This window comes from Patagioenas fasciata, chromosome 3 (genome assembly GCF_037038585.1).
Source record: "Patagioenas fasciata isolate bPatFas1 chromosome 3, bPatFas1.hap1, whole genome shotgun sequence".
NCBI lineage: Eukaryota > Metazoa > Chordata > Aves > Columbiformes > Columbidae > Patagioenas > Patagioenas fasciata.
In genome coordinates, this window is record NC_092522.1 from 64,715,438 (window position 1) to 64,736,745 (window position 21,308).

General features: G+C 43.5%; 1 protein-coding gene across 11 annotated transcripts in view; it reads left to right on the top strand.

Annotated features, from left to right (window-relative positions):
• Positions 1-4,626, top strand: part of NHSL1 (NHS like 1) — a 178,354-nt gene extending 173,728 nt beyond the window's left edge. For 10 of the 11 annotated variants that reach the window (XM_065835776.2, XM_071806489.1, XM_065835777.2 and 7 more), the window contains one exon: positions 2,347-4,626. In XM_065835776.2, coding sequence (XP_065691848.2) covers positions 2,347-3,070 — 724 coding nt within the window. In that variant the 3' untranslated portion in view covers positions 3,071-4,626. The remainder of the gene's footprint in view (positions 1-2,346) is intronic. The other variant, XM_065835785.2, reaches the window with a different exon arrangement.
• The last annotated feature ends 16,682 nt before the right edge of the window (positions 4,627-21,308 follow it).

Genomic DNA, 21,308 nt, shown 5'->3' on the forward strand with positions numbered 1-21,308 from the left:
GGGCTGCGACAAATCTGTTTTTAGAATGAAATGTTCTGGCCAGTTGCCTTTCTCTGTTATCTATGCAGATGGAGAGTGGATCTCTGTGTGTGTGCACCTACATGTAATTCAGGAGTTTATGGGGAAATGGACAATGGAACTGGATGTGACACATTAATAGTTAAAAATGCTTGACACATTTGTTATTAAGACCTTGCTTTTGCTGGCTTTAGACTTGAACCACTATTTTCCTTAGCTGTTAATTAATACGAAATGTCTTGTTTCCCACTCCCCGTCCCCCCCCCATTTCTAAAAGGTATTCTTCAGTGATTGGCACTTTGAATATGGTTGCTTTGGAGTAAGACAATAAATTTAGTGGTATGTGTGTTAAGGGCAGGAAGATCAACCTGAAGTCACAGATTCGTTTGAATATGTACCCTGTCTCTGTCTGAAAAGCCACCAAAACCAAATTTGGTTCTTAAGTTTCTGCCATAATTCATACATGCTGAGAAAAGCTGGTTAGATGCTGACAGCAAACTGACTGCTCCACACCGCATTCGCATTCCTACTGCTTTACTTCAAGCCAGGATAGCTAAGTCTTTCCCTGCAGATCTTTGCAATTGAATTTTGCTTTCTGTTTATTTGGAATTTAGTTTGGGTTTTGGCAGCAGTACAACCCCAGCGTTGCAGATACATACCCACAGGAAGCCAGAACACTAATGAAGGGAAGTCTTTTCCCTGTAACTAATGCTCACACATGCTCACATACAGACTCACAGAGCATCCAAGCACCAGCTTCACTTGCTGCCTACGGTACTGACACACAGTTAAATCCAGACAAGGTTCTTATGTTTGCCACTACTGAAGTCATCATTTTATCCCTACGCTGTCTCTGATGTCCATTCACCCTCAGGCTGAATGGATGTTGGTATCACATTTGTCTTCCAGAAGGGCAGGTGGAGGCAGCAGCAGCTGAAGATGGCAGCTGCTACAGCTGCTAGGGAGGGGTGTCGTAAGTGATATTTACATAAACTTCACCCCTTAAGAGAGACAGAATCACTCCAAAGCCTTGGCAGAGTTTATGGCAATGTCTGTTGCTGCCACCTACTCAACTGACAGATCCTGCTGCTTTGTTTTCTGTTTGTTGCTTGGTTTGTTTTGGGTTTTTTATATTATCAGTAGGCTACAATGCATAAAGACATTTGAGCTTGCCTTGGCAAAATCTCAAGGCCTTCAAGAAAGTAAAGATCACATTAAGCAGAAACCTGTTTTACAAGGGGAGTGGTCTATATTGAACACATGTGTGATAAAAATTAATATGGAATTACAGCGTGATAATCTTGTATTTGTAACAAGTCTGCTGACTTGTTTTAAACCTTCGCCGAAGTAGCATATGTAAAATTAGCCTTTATACAACCTCTTTGAAATAATTCTTGCTTAGCCTGCAAAGAAGCGAAACAGCTTTGCCACAGATACCAGGCATGTAATACATTTCTTTCTTTAAGATTTCTGATAGTGTGAAAATGGGGCAATAGCAGTCCAGTTCCCACTTATTCCCAGTTCCAGGATTGTTTCTTAATTTCTTGTTGTTGCTAGCCCTGCACTTTAAATGAAAAAATACTCCACCCTTTGATTTGGGAAGATCACTTTCATGTCAGGAAGTTGGTCTCTCCATCATTTAGTCAAAGAGTTGCAATAACAGAGCACCAACAGAACTGTGAATTTTGTGCATCTTAATAGAAACTGGAAAACTCAATTTTCACTATTCATTTAAGGAGGGGATTTTTTTAAAAATCATTTAATCCAGAATGGTTACATGTGGCCCACATTACTTTGTCTTAGCTTCAGCAGCAGTGCATTGCAATATGCTTTTCTAAAGGCAAGCACACTAAGCTACACTTCTAATTCTCCAAAGAGCATCAAGTGAAATAGTAAAAACAAACCAAAAACCCCAGCATACTCTAGATGACATATTTTTAATCAAATCCCCAAACTAACAGACAGATAGCACTTAATATAATCTTCATAATGCATTAGTATTAGCAGTTGAATACTGACTCCAGAAAACCTGATTCACTAAGTTCACTAAAGAGTTTTGGACATCAGTGTTGCCAGGTTTAGTGGTTTCATTGTTCCAGATTCGCAGAAAAAGAACAATAAACTTAGCTTATACCTCCAATACCTGCATTAGAGCCTGTACAGTTTTGGTGGTGTTCTTACTCATGCTTTAGATTTAGATCACTTTGCCTTTATTCTTCTCTGTGCTTTAGCTTAATTCATTGTCATCCCTCTAAGCTGAGTTCAATTAGGAGAGGTTAAAAGTTTCATTTTTTCCCTTGGTCCCTTTTTTTTTCCCCTCAAACTCAGATCCAAAAGGAAAGTCCTTGGCCGTAAAGATTCTGAAGACGACCGTACCCGCAACCATTCTCCGTCGCCCCCCGTAACTCCCACCGGTGCTTCCCCCACCTTAGCTACCCTCAAACAAGCCGGATCCATTCAGAGAAGCGTTCGCAAGAGCAGCACCAGCAACGACAACTTCAAAGCCCTGCTGCTGAAGAAAGGCAGCCGTGGCGACACCAGTTCCCGCATGTCTGCCGCAGAGATGTTGAAGAACACGGACCCGCGGTTCCACCGGACAAAGACAGATGCCTCCCCTGACCTTCCCGACAGCCCGGCCAGCTGCTCGCCCAGCAAGAGCAAGCGAGCCCAGGAAGAGTGGGCCAAGAGTGAGGGCCTGATGCCCAGAAGCATGTCCTTCTCTGGCACTCGCTACGGCCGGTCACGAACACCCCCCTCTGCTGCCAGCAGCAAGTACAATGTCCGCAACCGCATCCAGAGCAGCCCCATGACCGTCATTAGCGAAGGAGAGGGGGAAGCGGTGGAACAGTCCGAGGGCAGGGTCCGAAGGACTTCAGAAGAGCAGCAAGAGGGGCAGCTTGACATGTTTAACAGTGATGAAATGGACGTGAATGACTTTCCATATGCTGAGGAGGCAGGCTGCAGGGAGCCCTCGGATCCACCCCATGTAGACTTAATGACTCAACCAGGTATTTCAAGGAAGTATCTAGGCCCTTCAGCTGAAGAAAGTTAAAAGGCAGTGACAAAAGGCGTTGGATATTAGTCTAGAAAATGACAGAAGACTAGATTCCAGAAGAAAGCCCAGACCAGGACAAGTTTACTTTGCTGAGCATTTATTCCATGAACTGCATGTGTGTCTTTAAATGCTAAAGCAATGATAGTTCTGCATGGTTGGGGTTGGGGTGGGGAGGACTTGCTTTGAATGAGGGGTCTGTGGCTTAAAGAAAGTTAACAGTTGCATTTTTTTGTGTAAAGCCTTAGAAGTCTTCTTGTGGGGGGGAGTTTTCTCAGAGCCTGTAGGGGTGTGAAGCTTTTCTTTTTTTCTTGAGACTGCAATTGTGCAAGCAAAATTGAGGAATAAGCCTGAGAAAGAGGAACAGGAAGGCTCCTGTGGTACAAACTTGAAAAGCAATGTGGTGGTGCTGTGTTGTAGTGCATTGGTTGAGAAGAGAGAGGCTGAGTGAGGCACGATCACCTATGAGAAGGTGGTAGGGTTGGTACTGGAGTTACGTGGCTCATTACTGGGGTGTGCCCCAGTGTTTGAAGAAGCGTGTCCTGCTAAAACAATTTGGTCACCAGGTAATGAATTGGTCCAAGGTACTTTTTTTTTTTATTTTCCCGAGGGAAAATGAAATACGTAGTTGCCATGGAAAAGGGAGCAGAGTTCTATAACACACTATTAGCTGCTGTGCAGCTACACACGTACGCTTGGTGGAACACTCCTTTCCAAGTGAATTGCTTCCTTGAGTATTCCCTTAGCGAACTGGAACGACTGGATGTGTGCAGAGGATGCGAGCAGACAGCGGAAAAGTGGGAGAGGAACGAAGCAGAGTACTGCCGGAGTTTGGAAGGGTTAATGTTTCTGACTTGGAAAGCAAAATTTGACTTTGGGAACTTGCACTACAGAGCTGTAGGTAGAGCCTGACTTTCAAAATTGAAACTTGGGAATTGTGTTTTGCCAGAAGTCTTTCTTCCATTTGTCAAAATGGGAAGATGATTACTTTTCATCACTTGAAATACAGATACTTGCTAACTTTTGGTTACCAAAGAATAAGTTACAGTTACTTTCCTTTTCGATTTGCCTGCAGTATTTCTCTTCTTTTTTAACCTTAATAATTTAGTGAGGTTCATTTTTATTGTATATTTTACAGATAATAAAAACATTTAACGGTTTTCCAATTGTAAAGAAGACCATTAATTAAAACTGAAATATTGGCTGGAGTTTTTGGTTCTTAGTAGGAATGAAGCTTTTAATTTTTAAGAAGAATTTTGCATCATTTGATGGCGTGCTCAGTTTTTGTATTGTTTGTAAATATTGAAAGTTGTTAAAATATCTTTTGATCTCCCTACCGTAGAATTTACACATTTTTAGATTGCTTTTAAGAAGAAAAAAAGCACTCTTTGTAGATTATTTATTTTAGAGAAATATGCTTGTAATCTCTTTCTTCAATCCTTTATTTGTTAGTAATGTAAATTTCAGGGGCCTTTGTTTAACTCTTCCCGTCACAGGAGGGGAATAGTGATGAAAATGCTGTGACTTTGCTTCAATAAAGAAAAAGGCTGCCAGTTGCCATATTGTCTTTTGAGTTGATTAAAATCTCCTTCAAAAGATGTGTCCTGCAGCATATGGCAACCCACGGAATGCCATAAACCATGCATCCAGCTACTAACCTCCAGTTTTCATTAAAAATTTACTAATTCACTTCAGAAACAACTAAAGCATACTTACATATCCATCCCACTTTGTCATCTCAATTGCTGAGACTAAACAAAATTGAAATAATCCTAAACTTTTTCCAGTGCCGTTTGTGAGTGTTTCTACTACTTCTCTCTTACTTGCAACCTGTCCCAGAAAACTAAAATTCTTGGAGAACCAGATTATAAGCAGCATGTGTGAGAAGGGGAATAAAGAGGAGAAGGTGAATCCAGCTGCACTCACTGGAGCGAAGGTGGGATTAACTGGTGCACAGCAAACTTTACCATTTTTGTGTGCTAAATATGTTTAAGCAACCATTGGATTTTTTAAAAATTAAATGAAAGCCTAATTGAATAAAGTAGATAATTTCAGATATTATTAATATTGATCTGAACTACATACTGTTGCAAAGAGAGAGCGCAAAACATTCTGCAGCTGCTGAACATCTCGTGAGTTTTGCTTTGGTGTCTCTCCCAGGGCTGATCACATGGAACAGGGAGCGCTGTGTCCCTCTCACAGCAGGTCCTTTCCCTTTCAAAGCTGCGTGTAAAGGCCAACTAGTCCTCACGCCACCACCCTGACAGGAAAATATTTGTGCTTTGTTTTATTGCTTACCAATGGGGAAATCATCTAAGTGAAAAATTAAAGCATTGGAGAAAGTTACAGTTCTGGGGCCTGCAACTTCTGCGGGACTCAGCAGCATTTTGCATGGAGCGCCTGCAGGAGGGAGCCAGGCCAGCTCGTGTCCCTGTCACTGGTCAGCTGATGTGCCCCTCAGTTTTATGGGCTGTGTGGGGAATGCTTTTGAAAGCCTTGGCTTGTATGCACACCATCTTGTCAATGCAGGTAGGTGAGATAAAGGCAGCAGGGGCTGGATTTCTTCTCCGTCCACAGGGAGCCTTGATGCTCGTCTAAAACCCGCCTGTGGTGTAAGGTGAGTTTGGGCTGAGGCTCAGGTTTTGGCTAATGTGCAGAAGGCAGTGTTTATGTAGCCCTGTTGATGTTGCTACATGACTACATTTTACGCAGTCTAAGATGTAGTGAGATAAATGTTCTGAAATATGTTTAATAGAGCTTATATTGGTATTTATTTAGGCAACTCAGGTAACTTTCTTATGGAGATGTTACAGTGTCATCTCCCCACTGCCACCATCCCCTGTAGCAGCATGCAGAGTTGGTTAGTAGCTCAGTTTTTTCAGCAATACAGCCTTTGGCCCAAGTTTCCACTACATAAAAGGACACCTTTAGGCTGTGTTTTCTGTACTGGCAACAACTTTGGTGTGTATATAATTATGCGAAGCAAAACATAGAACCACAGAATCGTTTTGGTTGGAAAAGACCCTCAGGATCGAGTCCAACCATAATCTAACCAACTCTAGCACTAAACCATGTCCCTAAGAACCTCGTCTGAACGCCTTTTAAACACCTCCAGGGATGGTGACTGCACCACTTCCCTGGGGAGCCTGCTCCAATGCTTCATAACCCTTTCCATGAAGAATGATTTCCTAATATCCAATCTAAACCTCCCCTGGTGCAACTTGAGGCCATTTCCTCTTGTCCTATCACTTGCTACTTGGGACAAGTACATACTTAATTTCTGTTGCGCATCCAACTTCAAAGATCCTTTTTTCCATTATAAACTTCCTCCATAGGGAGGGTTTGCAATGTTGGCTTCAATGGTCACAAGTATGGGTTAAGTTTAGCAAACCTCTGCTAAAGACACCCAGAGCAACAGGAGAGGATGAAAAATATGCAGACTTTGGCCATGCTAAAGAGAAAAAGGAGATTCTAGTAATTGATGCTTAATCGTACTGTCACAGGGCGTGTTCAGAGTTTACATTTGGTATACAGTTTGCCTCTAAAACAAGAATCATTGAAGTTAGATGTGAGATTAATTTCCAGTTTTCCTTTTATTTGGAATGGTTTTCAGCTTCAGTCTTCTCCTGAATTTTGCTCTGTATTAACTCATTCTATGCCTTCTTCATTTATGTTCAAAGTTTGTGCTTCCCACTTACAGCCTGAGTCCCCCTTAGAGCCCTTCAGTTACTACATTAATACATCCATAAGGTTCTTTGGCATTTATGAGTCTTCACTGTTTATGTACTGGAGAGAGGAGAATTTATTACCTTATTTTAAAAGAAGGATGGTTATGCAAGGAGCAATAGCTTGGTGAAAGGAGGTTTGGAAGGTTACTGGAAATCAGTTAAAAGAATTGGGAAAGAAGTGGATTTGATGAATGCAGGGTTTTGAGGAGCCGGGGCTGGGCGCTGGGTCCTGCATAAGGCTCAGCCTATAGGAGGCACAGGATAATGGCAGAAAAGGTGAAGCAGGGAGATTACTGAGAAGAAAAGTACAGCGGATGCACAGAGGGACAGTAAGGTATGAGGCAGGCAGGCTAATGCAGATTCTTGAAGATAAAAGGAGCTTCAGGAAGTACAGAAGAGAGAAGGCGGCAAAGGACCAATAGGGTAGTCACAGCAAGGGGAAAGAAAAAATTTAGCTTATGTGTTTCTTCGCAGTTCTAAGTGTATAGAAGGCCAAAGTCAGTCAAACGTGGGGAAAAAAAAATAGAAGAGGAAAAAGAGCAAAATTCAGTGAGCATAGAACAGCAGTAATAGGCTGGAGCGATTAATGCTCTAGAAGATGTGAGGCAACACTTGGCAGGTGGCTACAGGCTGGAGCACAACCCTTGGAAGGGCTCTGTACAGAAAAGCTGTGTCTGAAATCTGCTAAGAATATGGGATCAGGAAGACTACAGCTCAGGTGGATCCTGCCAAATTTCTACCAACATCCCTGCGTCCAGTGATTCCCACTGACTGGCTTACAGTTCTCTGGAGGCACCTGCATGCTGGGGACTTGCTAAACCTTCAGTCAGTGTCTGGGCTGAAGAGAGGACACTTAGGCGTGCAGCACAGGGATAATGTCTTCAGGATACTGCAAGCAACTATACCTTCTCAGGTATGGTATCCATTCCACAAAATTTTGGAAAAAACATTTCTATCAGCAGTCACTGCTCCAACAAAGCTGTTGCTACAGTGCATTTATTTAAGTGATTCAAAACAATGCATTGGTTTTTTCTATAAGACAAGATTAAAAGGATGGTCTTAAAAACAAAACCATTTAAAAAGTTTCAGTGGTAATGAGGAATAATTTTATCTATTTATTTAAAAACTTCATTACATTATATTAGCTGTATAATGTTCAAAGTACATTATATACAAAGGACATTATATTAGCTTTCTGAGTTCCTCCTGTATACTTTATTTTCTGAAGAACTTTCAGAAGTTTATTTTTTCATGGTTAGGACTAGAAAAGTAGTCTAACATAAAATTGATAATTCTCTTGGTTTAAAGAGGTGTTACCAACTTTTAATCAGAGTGCACCAATAAGATCTTGCAGGTATTCAGTACTGGATTGTGACTCTGGCCATACTGGTGTGAATTAATAAATCCTCAACAGAGTAAAATATAGAGATGTTTGATAAAGAAGTGCCATGTCATATGTGATTCTGAAGGTCTGGATAAAAGTCTTGATAGTGCTTCCCCAGCAGAATGAGTACATTTTATGTTGCAAATTGAGCTCTTTTCAGTTAGATTCTTTCCCATAATGTGCAAGCAACCTTTTAAGGGCAGATAAATTCTTCTCCCAACAAGGTTAATGCAAAATGTCGCTGATATTTAGTAGGAAATTGTTTGCTAATAGCGAATCCAAATGTATGTGTATATGCATGTGTGGAGGTATATACAGAAGAGAGAAAGGCCAATCCCAATTTATGAGTTGCTTCTGTCTGTAGTACGCTGCTCTGTTTGTGCTCTAGCCTTTGGTATAAAAACAGAAATTCTAGCTATTGAAGGTACAAAAAAAAAAAAAAAGTAAAAATCTGTCAGGACACGCAGGTTGCAGAAGTTTCTGCAAATCCACTACCTCTTGCAAAAAAACAGTAAAAAAAAATAAGTTATTTTTTAGATGGTAAAAACTAATTTGGGCGGAGGGGGGGGAGAGAGATATAAATTGCAAAAACAATTAGATAAAATCCAGCAACAAAAAAGAAAAATAGGGAACAAAATGTCCTATCTGCCATCTGAAGAAGAATGTTCCCACAGTGGCAGTATCTAAAAACTGCTTAACTCCCATGTTCTTCTTGTACATCTCAGTAGTAAACTAATGTCTGTGTTAAAAGTTAGTCAAAAACACATTGTAAGCTCTTGAAGGCAGGAATTTCTGCGTCCATTTTTCTGCAGCCGGGTGTGAAAAGAGTATTAGAAACATCATCAGTAATTTCATTTGGAAAAAGTAAACTGGTTTCTAGGCCAGTTTAAAATCTGTGAAAGAGCATTACGGTGACAGGACCATTTGGTGCCCAGTGCAGCATCACCACTTGAGAAGCTACGCTGGTGGAGTTCAGACGGTCCCATCCTTCTCTCCTTAGTCAGGATTTTGTTATATAGCAGTCACAACTAGGGAGTGGTAATGATTTTAATATATTTACCTTTTTATAGAGTCCTAATACAAAGCAAAAGTACATTTCAGCAGGGAGTTCTTAAGACAACAAACACGTGTACACGAGGGAGCACGTGACTGGGAGCAGAGGTTGTGCAGTCGCCCGAAGTCAACGTGTGACTCTGGGGTGGCTCATGTCCACTTGGAAGCCATGGGCATGACATTCAGAACCAAGCCACTGGTGATTCCAGGTGATACTGGCATATTCCCATCCACAGCACACTCGATCTTTCAGGGCACAAGTCTGTTATCCGGGATCAACCAAACTTAAATTCTACAGAAAAGTCTCTGCAATGTGGTATACAGGAAAAAGTTGTACCCCAAGGTAATATTCAAGAGGGTAGCCCTTTATTTATCCCAGTATGGAACACTGATAAGACTGGTTTTCTCCATTTATTGATGCAGCTTTTGCAAGATTTGTCAGAAGTGCAGGTTGTGGTATGTGGGGACATGAGAAGCAGTTGACAAGTTATTTCTCTGAGTTTAAAAAATCACCAGCACTACTTTATTTCTAGACTGTTAAGCACAACCCTAGGCAAGCAAGCTTGTGTAAGATAAAAGCTTTTTCTGAAGTGCAGCTCTGAATCCCAGGACTAACTATGCAACAAATTGGTCATCTAATTCATGGGATGAGTTTCTTGGGTGAAGTGAAAACCTTTGCAGAGCCAGGTTGGATTTTGGGAACAAAGAATCTCAAAAATTACTTTCCGTGCCACAAACGTGCTCTGTCTCAAATTATCACAAGTGTCTGGGAAGTGGCAGTGACCTCTTAGGAGAGAAACTGTTAATCCATGTTATAAGTTATCTGAAATACTTGATGAGAAAAGAGAGAAGACGGTATCTTGACAATAAACCAAAATTGTCTTTCTCAAAAGTCATTCTGGTTGTTACTCTCGTTTGTCAGACTTTTTCTTCTTTGGATGAGCCACACCTCATGTGCCCAAACCAGGACACCCTGTTAGGCCACACTTTGCAAGACAGTTGCCTACAGACTATTTTACTGTGCTTTCTTCACCTGCAAATGTTTGGGTCTTCTAAATATCTGTGAAGAGAGGTTGGCCGTAGGACAAAAGCGTGTATTAAACATCTTTTCTATGAACAAACTGGTAAGATAAATGGCTGCACATCTTGATTTGCATTTCTCAAGAACTTGGTGTCCTGAGAGATGCTACCTGGAAAAGTAAATGTTGTCAAATAGGGCCTAATTGGGAACACTGGAAACAACAGGAAATATCTACATTTTTCCTGCTAGCCTTCAGTTGCACTTTTCAGCAGTATGTAACTTTGAGAAGATACTGGAAAGTGAAATTCAGTTTGTTTCCTTCATGTTTGCAGAGTACTCAAGTTTTTTCCTCTCCTCCCTACCTCCTGTTGGCAAAATGTTTTTGTTGTGATATATGAACAACCAATGTGGAATAATAACAGAAGGCTGGCAAGGAGGATTATAAACACGCTTCAGTGACTTGCAGCTAGGGTGTAGAAAAACACATTTATCACACTAATTGTTATTTAGCCTTGTGTGTTTGACAAGAAGAACCCCTGTGTTTAGATAACACAGGCCTGTGAAAGTCTTAGAGGCACCCTATCAGACGTGCTTGAGATTCCTGCCCTGCTGTGGGAAACATCAAAGCAGAGTGGAAAGCTATCCTTGTGCAAATCCATGATAAACAAGGGAAAAGAGCAGGTTTGGCCATCCTCTAGCATGGACTGAGCTCTGCAGAGCCTGCGTCCCCTCTTGTGTGCCTCTGCCCGGCTGCTGCATCAGGGATCTCCAGGTTGGCGAGGTAACAGAATTAAATTTTCTCTTTGCATTTCATCCGTGGTTTTGTGGCCGTTCCCTGTGTCCTGCCTGTGCTGGCTCACACGTTTTTGTGCAGTCAGCAGGATCCAGGAGCAGCCATGCCCTCGCTGGAAAAAGAGTCAGGGCCTGAGGAGGCCACGACAGTGATTCTCAGTATTCTGGGGTGGCCCAGTACTGACCACTGGGCCCCCGTGGCTGCTTTCCTGGCTGCGTGGGCTCTGCCAGAAGCCTGGCCTGAGATGGATGACGGGACAGCGGTTACTCCCCAGGCAATCGAAACGGCGATGCACAGGTTGCCGTGGAAAGTGGCATCAGACTCCTCTTGCCAGTTTGCGGGGAGATTGGGATGGTTATTGGTTACTGGTCTTAGAGCTCTTGATCGTGAAGTTGTCGCATTACGGAGTAAAGTGAGAGAATCAGAAAAGGAAATCGGGGCTTTCCGGGATGCGGAGGCGATCCTGTGAGAAGTGATTACCACTCAGGCAGAGCAGTGCCACAGGCTGCAAGGTACTGTAGAGTGCTTGGTAGCGCATATTGTTAATAAACAAAGGGACAGATGCGGAAAGAGTAAGGTTTCGATTTCCCAAGTTCGTGCTCTCATCACAAAACCTTTGTGGGACCCCAAGGAATGGGATGGAAATATCTGGAGTGAATTCTCAGACTCCGAGGTTGAGTTTGAGTCGGCTTTAGAAGGCAGGGAGGTGGTGGGAGCACAGCCCCCCGTAAAGAGGAAGAGGCAGCAGGAACAAGCAGGTGAGGGGGTGCAGATCATGTGTACCTACAGTCTGAAAGAGTTAAGGGAATTTTCAGAAGAGCGGGGAAGGCTTACTAGCATGGCTTTTGCGAGCTTGGGATAGTGGAGCTGCATCTATCCGTATATTAACGAGTGAAAAAAAATTATTAAGCCCTATAGCTAGTGATTATCTGGTACAACTTGAATACACTCAGCTGCAAAATATCAGAGATCCCGATGGGCAAAATATTATTGCACCTACGCTATATCAGTGGTTATGTGCAGCAGTTTCAAGAGCATGCGATGAACGTTTCGAATCAGTTTTGTCCTTCAGAAAATGGCATACAATGAAGGAAGGTGTTAATTCACTGCGGCAGATGGGGATGGCTTATGCATTGACTATAGGATCCAGTCCGGACACAGTAGCAGCAACGACAAGTATCAAAAGGCAGCTTCTCAGAGGAGCACCTGCCTCACTAAAACCTGTGATTATACCAGCAGTGGTAAATGCTACAGGTAGTGTGGGCGATCTAGCAAATACCTTGTGGGAAATTTGGGCTCTAATTTTGGGACCATCTCTGCAGGTGGTGGATAAAAGAAAGCCGGCAAAACAGAAAAGAGGTAATACATCACAGGTGACGAGGAGACAGATGTGGAATGATCTTTTACAAGCTGGTGTCCCACGATCAGAAATAAATGGGATCAAGACATCAGAAATGTTTTGCCGATGGCAAAAGTTATCTCACACGCAAAAAACGCGACTGCCCCCAGCCCCGCTGCCAACCCCGTGCCCACCCACAGCCCTGTCTGCCTCCTCAGGCCAAGGCAGCGCCTGGAAAATGCCAAAACAGCACAAATAAAGGTTCATCAGGTTCCCCAAAACTGCCGCCGCTGTAGCCTCTTACCCTGCAGGGGAGCGATGCCCCTGTGTTCTTTAACTGTAAAGTGGCGGTCTGGGGGGATTTTACATGTGCTCACACTGGTGGATACTGGAGCTGAGATTACTCTGTTACATAGTAGTATTAATAATAAAGAAACCACATCACGGATCTGCAAATTAGGGAGCTCCTGCCCTCTGAGCTAAGGTTACCTTGACAATTGGAAATGCCTCTCTATTTACCACAGTGATGTTAATTTCCCCAATTAGAGAATATATTTTGGGTATTGATGTGTTGGTGGAACAAACAGTTGAAACTTTAAACAGTCACTTCTGGTTCAGGATTTCACGAGCAGGATTTGCTATTTGGTCTGTAGCTGTCTGGTGTGGATTCCTGAAGTGGGATCCTGTTGTGGTGCCTGTGCCTGCCAAGGTGGTGACTGTAAAACAATATTGTATTCTGGGGGGGGTGGGAGGGAGGAGGAGGAAATAACTCAAAGCATTTAGGTGCTTCAACAAGTGGGAATCCTTAAGGAAACTGGCTGCTTTTAATAGTCCTATTTGGCATGTTCAAAAACCAGATGACACTTGGAGAATTACTGTAGATAATAGAGAAATGAATAAAGTAATGTGTGTCCCCTCCCCACGCTTGCAGTTACGGTACCACACATGGTTATTCTTACAGAAAAAAATAGCAAAAATGTACAACCCTGGAATGTGGCGATAGAGCTTGCTAATGCTTTGCTTTTGATAGCCATTGCTTCAGAAAGCCAAAATCAGTTTGCTTGTACCTGGCTACAACAGCAATATACTTTCCAAGTATTGCTTCAGGGATACAAACACAGTCCCTCCATTTGCAACCAAGTGACAGCAGCTAGAGCCAGGTACTGTTACTGCTTGCCATTATATCGATGATTTACTGATTATGGCAGAGTTACAACAAGAAATTTAAGTAGCTGCTGAATCACTGAAAGCACACTTACAGCAGAGGCTGGGCAACGAATCCAAAGAAAATACGGGGCCCTAGTGCTACTGTACAATTTGGGGGAATAGTTTGGCATGGGCAGATTAGAGAAATACCAAATAAGGTACAGCAAACAGCCCAGCAATTTCCTGCACCAACCACAGTAAAACAGCTACAGACCTTCTTGGGATTTTGAGGGTACTGGAGAACTTTTATCCCACATCTGGTGGTATTAATGTGCCCTCTGCAGACATTAATTTGGAAGAATCACAGAATGTTAGGGATTGGAAGGGACCTCAAAAGATCATCTAGTCCAATCCTCCTGCCAGAGCAGGAACACCTAGATGAGATTACACGAGAAGGTGTCCAGGCAGGTTTTGAATGTCTCCAGAGTAGGAGACTCCACAACCCCCCTGGGCAGCCTGTTCCAGTGCTCTGTTACCCTCACTGAGAAGCTTCTTTCAAATTAAAATGGAACCTCTTTTGTTCCAGTTTGAACCCATTACCCCTTAATCGTATTTGTGGCTCTGCGCTGGACTCTCTCCAGCAGTTCCCTGTCCTTCTTGAACTGAGGGGCCCAGAACTGGACACAATATTCCAGATGTGGTCTCACCAGGGCAGAGTAGAGGGGGAGGAGAACCTCTCTCAACCTACTAACCACCCCCTTGTAATACACCCCAGGATGCCATTGGCCTTCCTGGTCACAAGGGCACAGTGCTGGCTCATGGTCATGCTGCTGTCCACCAGGACCCCCAGGTCCCCTTCTGCTATGATTCTCTCTAACAGGTTGTTCCCCAACTTATACTGGAACCTGGGGTTGTTCCTGCCCAGATGCAGGACTCTACACTTGCCCTTGCTACATTTCATTAGATTTTTCCCCGCCCAACTCTCCAGCCTGTCCAGGCCTCGCTGGATGGCAGCACAGCCTTCTGGCGTGTCAGCCACTCCTCCCAGCTTCGTGTCATCAGCAAACTTGCTGACAGTGCACTCTATTCCCTCATCCAAGTCACTGATTAATATACTGAATAATACTGGTCCCACCCTTTGATCATTTTACAGTACCTCCAGTATAAAACATGGTGAGGACTGAAATTCTTCCAGATAGTACCACTCCCAAAATATTAACTGCATGGTAAATGGAATTGTTTACACCAACACATTGTATGATGGGACCACAACCTATAACTCTAGACATGAATTTTCGTATAGTAACCCCTGAGAATGCCATATGGTTCTGTACCCCAGCTTCTGTTATTTTACATCCTCTGTTGATATCAAATTCTCAAGTTCTTGTGTTTCAGGTATCTTCAACGAATATCTGTGCATTATCTAGAGGAGAGAGCACTGAAACCCTGTTATTGGTGTCACGAACCCCGCATCAGTTTGAAGTTCAATCTGAAAATGTGCAAACCAGAGCCCTTCTATGTGGGCAATAACCCCACACCAGGTTATCAAACCCAGAATAATATTAGCTGAAGGAGCTGGAGCAATGGCATATGTATTACTGGAAGGAGAAGACACTCCTGTTTTCCTCCCTTGTCACAAGTTGGCCTGTCATGCTTTATAGTCTTGTACTAAAAGCATATGTCCTGGATACATTTCCATGAGATCAGCATGTAAATACTTGGATTTGGTTGGCCTCTACTGTAACTAACTCATCTGCCTTTGGTATCGAGGGAGGATTAACAGCTGCAGATCTTTTGACAACGTGTTTCACTTGCGTGTGCCAACCCCAGTGTTACAGGATTATACTATGCTAAATGCTTTTGATATTCGTGTTCCTCCTTGTTTTTTTTTCTGAGCAGGTAATGGCTGCACCCCAAGGAACATTACAAAATCAGTGGCGGTGGACTATCTCCTTCTTTGACACCATAAACGTGGCTCTGGTTTTGAAGGCATATGTTGCTTCAACACAGCTGATGAATCAGCCAGCGCAGAGGATGACATTCGACATCCCCAGCACTTAATGCATCAAACAAAACAAACTACTGGTGGTGCCTGGCTGGCAGGATGGGTGGGACACCTGATTCAAAGCACTAGTGTAGTGATATGTTTATTCCTTTTCCTATACGTGTTTATTACGTGCCTCTGTAAGTTATCCGGCCCTACACCCTGCGAGTGCAGATGGACACCTCCAGCTTTGCCAGCCCCAGCGGATGCGGTCCCTTGAGCAAGGGGGTAGAAGGGGATAATAACGGAAGATTGGCGAGGAGGATTACAAACAAGCTCAAGTGACCTGCCGCTGGGGTGTAGAAAAATCCATATATCATACCAACTGTATGGCAAAACCAGCAGGTTCGGTGATCCTCTAGCATGGACTGAGCTCCGCGATGCCTGTGTCCCCACCTGTGTGCTTCTGCCCGGGTGCTGCTCTGGGGATCCCACTCGTTGGCGAGGTAATGAAAATAAATTTGCTCTTTGCATTTTATCTGTGGTTTTGTGGTTGTTCCCGTGTCCTGCCTGTGCTGACCCACACAACCAAATAGGGAAAAATGTGTGATTATAAAAGAACAATATGTAATCTGATATGATATATTCTGCATAAATTGTGGCCTTTGTAAGAAAAAAAAAAAAACAAGGAAAAATGTGGGGGTTTTGCGTAAGATTCACCCCAGTGAATACCTACGGTAAGAAGGTAACGACTTTTTCTGTATTACAGGCTCATTCAGACCAGGTTTTGGCTCTAGGCAGTGCATGGTTTAGTTGGTGAAAATGAAAACTCAGTTCCCTAATGCAGGCAAGTAGGTACTAGTTTACTAACTTCGTTATTCTGGAAATTCTGTTTGGATTATAGGGACACAAACCATTTGGCAGCACCACACAAATTAATCCACACCTGGCAGTTGCATTAATTTCTGCTCTTTCTTCAGTGAAAATATCCCATTCCAATAGTTTAACTCCATCACCCTGGTGTTCTGAGTGGCATCAATGGGAGATGGCAAAGGTGGATGCAGAGTACATGTGCACTGGGCTCACTGGGCCACCACCTGTATTTTCATCCGTTCAGAAAACCAGATGAGTAAAAACAGCTAAATGGCACACAGAAACTCCAGCAGGTCAGCTAAAGATCATAGAATTTAAGAAAGCATCTATCTTGGTGGCTTGTTCAAAGGCTGCATTTGCTCCTTTAATTCTGAACAGAGGGCAGTAACACCACAAATAAATGTAATATAACTTGATTGTTCTGCCATAGTTCTGTGGGCAACAAAGCAGGAACACCTGCTTTTCTGTACCTTCACGTCTTGTTGGATTCTCTGCTGCATCGCACGGTGCACGCTGCAGTAACATGCTCACTGTATTTATGGAGTCTTTCTTCTACATGGATTTTTTTAGTGTCTTACAAGAGATGACCTAATACTATTAGTCTTTCCCTTAGTATTATGGTCACTTTCCTTGAAAACTGAGTTTCCATGAAACTGAAAGAAACTTTATATTGTTGAAATTATCTGAGTTCATATAGATTTCGCAGAGAGGCCATAACAGGGTGGAAAAGCCAGTAGGAGGAGAAGGAAGGACTCTGAGATGACATGCAACATAATCATATTATATTGGACTAATTTCCTGAGGAAACTTTGTTACCCAGCACACCCTTTCTCCTCAGCTATGCGGTAGGCTCCTAGCACTGTAATCTGAGAGAGAATGCCTGAAGGATCACTACTGATCCTGAACATTGTTTGTTTTGTAGCAAGGGACAGGCCTCTGTGGGCCAAGCACTTTCCAGACCTGACAAAAAGAGTATTCCTCTCCCTAGGAGGTGTTTATTTGGCTCAGTTGTTATATCCTCTCTGATGACTGGAAAGAGTTAAATTTACTCACAGATAGGCAGGAGAGAAGACCACAGCTGCCTGTGGGATTGGAAAAGCTGGGCCAGGTGGCAGCAGCAGCTGAGTAATTCTCAAGGAAGCCAAGAGCAGCACGAGCATCTAATTGAAACTAGCCAGACTAGCTTAACTTACATTTTGGTTGCATAAAGATTGCTTAAGGGCTCCCTTAAATCCTGGGAACTCCTTGATTGCTCTGCAAAAAACAGGCCACAGGTGAAATGTTCTTAAGAGTTGAAGTTAGTTTTGATATGAGCTTTGAAAAGCTCAGTGCAGGTGGCAGTTGTATCTGAAGACATCTGCAGTGTTGGACCAGAGCTGAAATTTATTTTCCTATGGCTGGTCAGGAACTGTTTGTTCCAAGTATTTTGGTAAGTGCAGAGTGTTTAGTTACATTACAATATTTGTTGTGGTTTTATTGACTGTGACCCAGAACAGAAGTAATTCCTTCTGTTGGAAGGATACTTGCCTCCATAATACTGTGTCAGGGAAAATTTGTTGCTCGGGGAGCTATAGAAAAACTGAAGAAAGAACTTGTACGGTATGAAAAACAGCCATGGAAATCCTCTCAAAATGGTTGTAATCAAGCAGGTTCAAGTTAAATGTTCAGGTTGTGTTACATATTACAGACATTGTCCTACCAATGTTTGTTTTTCAGTAAATCTTAAGTTATAACTTTGAGCGGTACAAGCAGTGGAACCAGAGTATACAATATGGAAGGCCTTCAAGAGGAAGAAATTGGAAAGTAGATTAAGAGGGAGCTATGTGTTAAATGCTTCCCTTGGTGAACAGGCCGTGGCTTTAAAGGAGAGCTGCCTCTTTTAGTTCTTGACTTTAAGCTGACTGCTGAAAGGACTATTACTACTACTATCTATTAACTACTTGCCTACCTAACAGCCAGATTAAGGGTGCCATGACTGTCAGATATATGGAGGCTGTGGATTAAAACTGGACAGCTGTAGGTGTTAGCCCTGCTAATGACCAGACTCTGCAAGACAAACTCCCTGCCCTCTCCAGAGCCAGACCTGTGGAATCTGCTTTTGGGCTGCTGCAGTTTTGTGTTTAGTGAGTTAAGGTTGTGAAAAATCAGCACTGGGCAGCCCGTGTGGCTGTGCAGCAAACTCTGTGATTCAGCAGGTACTTGGTGACCCTTTATAGGAAACTGTTGGAGTGTCCAAGCTCTCCTGGTCCTACTACATTCGCGTTTCTCGCCTTTTGCTGCTTGCAGGGCCTTGTGCCTCCTCACGCTGTTACTTCGCTAGGGAACCTGCGGGTCATGGGCAGCCTCGGGGGCGGCATGAGGGATGGGGACACGGCAGCAAACACCGACGAGGCTTGGAACCTGCCTGACCCCTCTGTTCAGAGTTTTCAGTGAGGGAAACTGAGGCAAAAATTATTAAGCGCCAGTCTACTCAGAGCCAAATATCTGTTACATCTGCAGATGTAACAAATACTAAATGGCTCAATATAGCGCTGTTACTGGGGGTTTTGGACGAGGCTGCTGCTTGGTCCTGCGCTCCCGCGGGCGCCCCTGGAGCTGCTGAGTGGCTTTAGCACGTTGTTATCATTTCTAGCACCCTGAGGCACACAGGGAAACACCTCTTGACTGCCTCAGTCGGAAACCACGTTTAAGGAGTAGGGGGTAGCCCTTGTACAGATGCGGGTGGCTGCTCCCACACCGGCCGACGGTGCCGATCCTCAGTCAGCCGGCGGCAGCTGTTTCGCTGCCCGGGGTACGCATGAGGGGAGAGAAACCTTCACGGCAATTGTCACACCGGGCGGGGAGACTGGGGGGGGGGCTGAGAAAGTGCATTAAGGGGCTTGGTGGCGGGGGGATGCGCAGACAGCAGCCGCAGCCACCTCTCCCGGCTGCTACGTGCCGGCAGTGCCGGGCTGACTCGCCATTGGCTGCTTGCTGCGATGGGGCGGAGCCGCGCCGCTCCTGCCGGGCGGGGAGCGGCAGAGCCGGGTCCATCCCGGGAACCACCCGTGCTGCTCCGCACCGTCCGCCCCGGCGTTAGAGGCCGCCGCCTTCCCCGGTACTGTCTGCTCCCCCAAAAACACTGCTGCTCGTCGGTTGACGCATATTTAACCCTTGGGCGCAGGCGGTGCTTTCCCAGCGCGGGGTCTGCTCTGGAGCAGGCGCGGTGGCCTGGCAAGTGCAAACCAGCGAGTCGCCAGTTAGATTTCCGCACAGCAAGGAGTAGGTAACAGATGCTCAGTCTGTGTACAAGGGTGAAAAAATTTTCTCCAAGATTTTTAGTTTCTGAACTCCTACTGTGGCTGCAAAGAGCTGTGTTTTCTTTCCCCTTCAAGTAAAAGAAGAGAGACAGGATACTCTATCAATATTAAACCATCGCATTCTTATGAAAGATACGTGCTGCATACTTCCAGTGGTTATTTACTAGAACCACTTCGTATAAACTACCTGTGGTGTCTTCCTTTTAATGTCTTCTGAACAAGAAACTTGCAAGTGTGTGAGACGTATGTGCATCTTGGTCTACAGAGTAATGGACCCATGTCAGTAAGAGACTGACGGCCCTTACAGAGATGCCAGGCCACAGAGATTGCCCTCTAAGCTTTTGAAAGCCTCTTTAATAAAAGGCAGCCTGTATTGTTCCATAGCTTTGTACTAAGTATAAACAAGCTTTGTACCAAGTATAAACATACTGAGTCTTGTAATGCTTAATGGAAAACTGAAATACAATTACCCTTCACATCATAGTGAGTTCACAACTTGTAAGTCTTTACATGTGTATTAGCAGACATTAATATTTAGTAAGTCCTGATCTTTACCAGATTTAAACAAAGAAAAATGTATATAAGGACTTTGTGGTTATAAAGTACAGTACCTGGGTTACAGTGATCTCTGGATGCGTGTGAAATTTTGTGGTATCAAATTTTCAAAGAAACAGACATCTGATTTCTTACAAAACTTGGAAATAATGAACAAAATTTACTTTGATATAGCTTTAGGGCACAGGAACAGGGAAGGATACAGATAAGACATCTAATCCATTCCTTGCTCCAACTAGGATCCCTCATCACTCCTGACAGATGTTTGTCTAACTTCTTAATGTGTCGAGATGACGCTGTCAGTGCTTTATGGTACTTTCAGGCTGTATTTCACTTTTAAGAATTTATTTTCTGACTTAATCTTTCAGCACTTCAAGCTCGCTAGCACCAGTCCAGTTTGCTGCAGGCATGAAGGTCGTTTATTTTACTTTGTTTGCAGTTGCTTTTTCTGTCTCTTAATGTCTCTCCTCAGTCTTCTTGTCTACAGCCTCAACTCCTACATCTTTCTTTTAGATGATGTGCTCTAGACCTTAAAGTTTCAGATTAGTGGAGCTGAAATGAAAGGTTTTTCCCCCCATGCTTATGGTCGCTGTATTGCCAGACACAAGTTCCTTTCAGATAGATAGGTCTCCCCTTTGATGTGGAAAGTGTTTGCCCCAGGGGCCTGATAGCTGGTCCACACCAGTAGCACTAATACCAACACTGTGGTTACTGGCATGTATGTCACTGCAGGCTGATATGATCAGAGGTAGCTTCTAGGCAATGGAGATTAAATTCAGTATGTTTGCATGAGAAACATCCTCTTTTTTTGTTCTACTGGACCTTTTTTTTGGAGTGGAGATTTAAGAGTGAGATGCTGGTTAGATTAAAACCCACTAGGGACAATTAACATGCAAGACTAGACAAATCTGTGTTGGAATGAGGTAAGGGATACTAATTCCAGATGGAATAAAAAGCAGTCTATTAAAAAGCATAATTTCAGGCATGAGGGTGTACCTGCTCATTCACATTTGAGCAAGTATTGGGTTTTAATTGTCTATAGTAATTCAAAGAAACATAAACT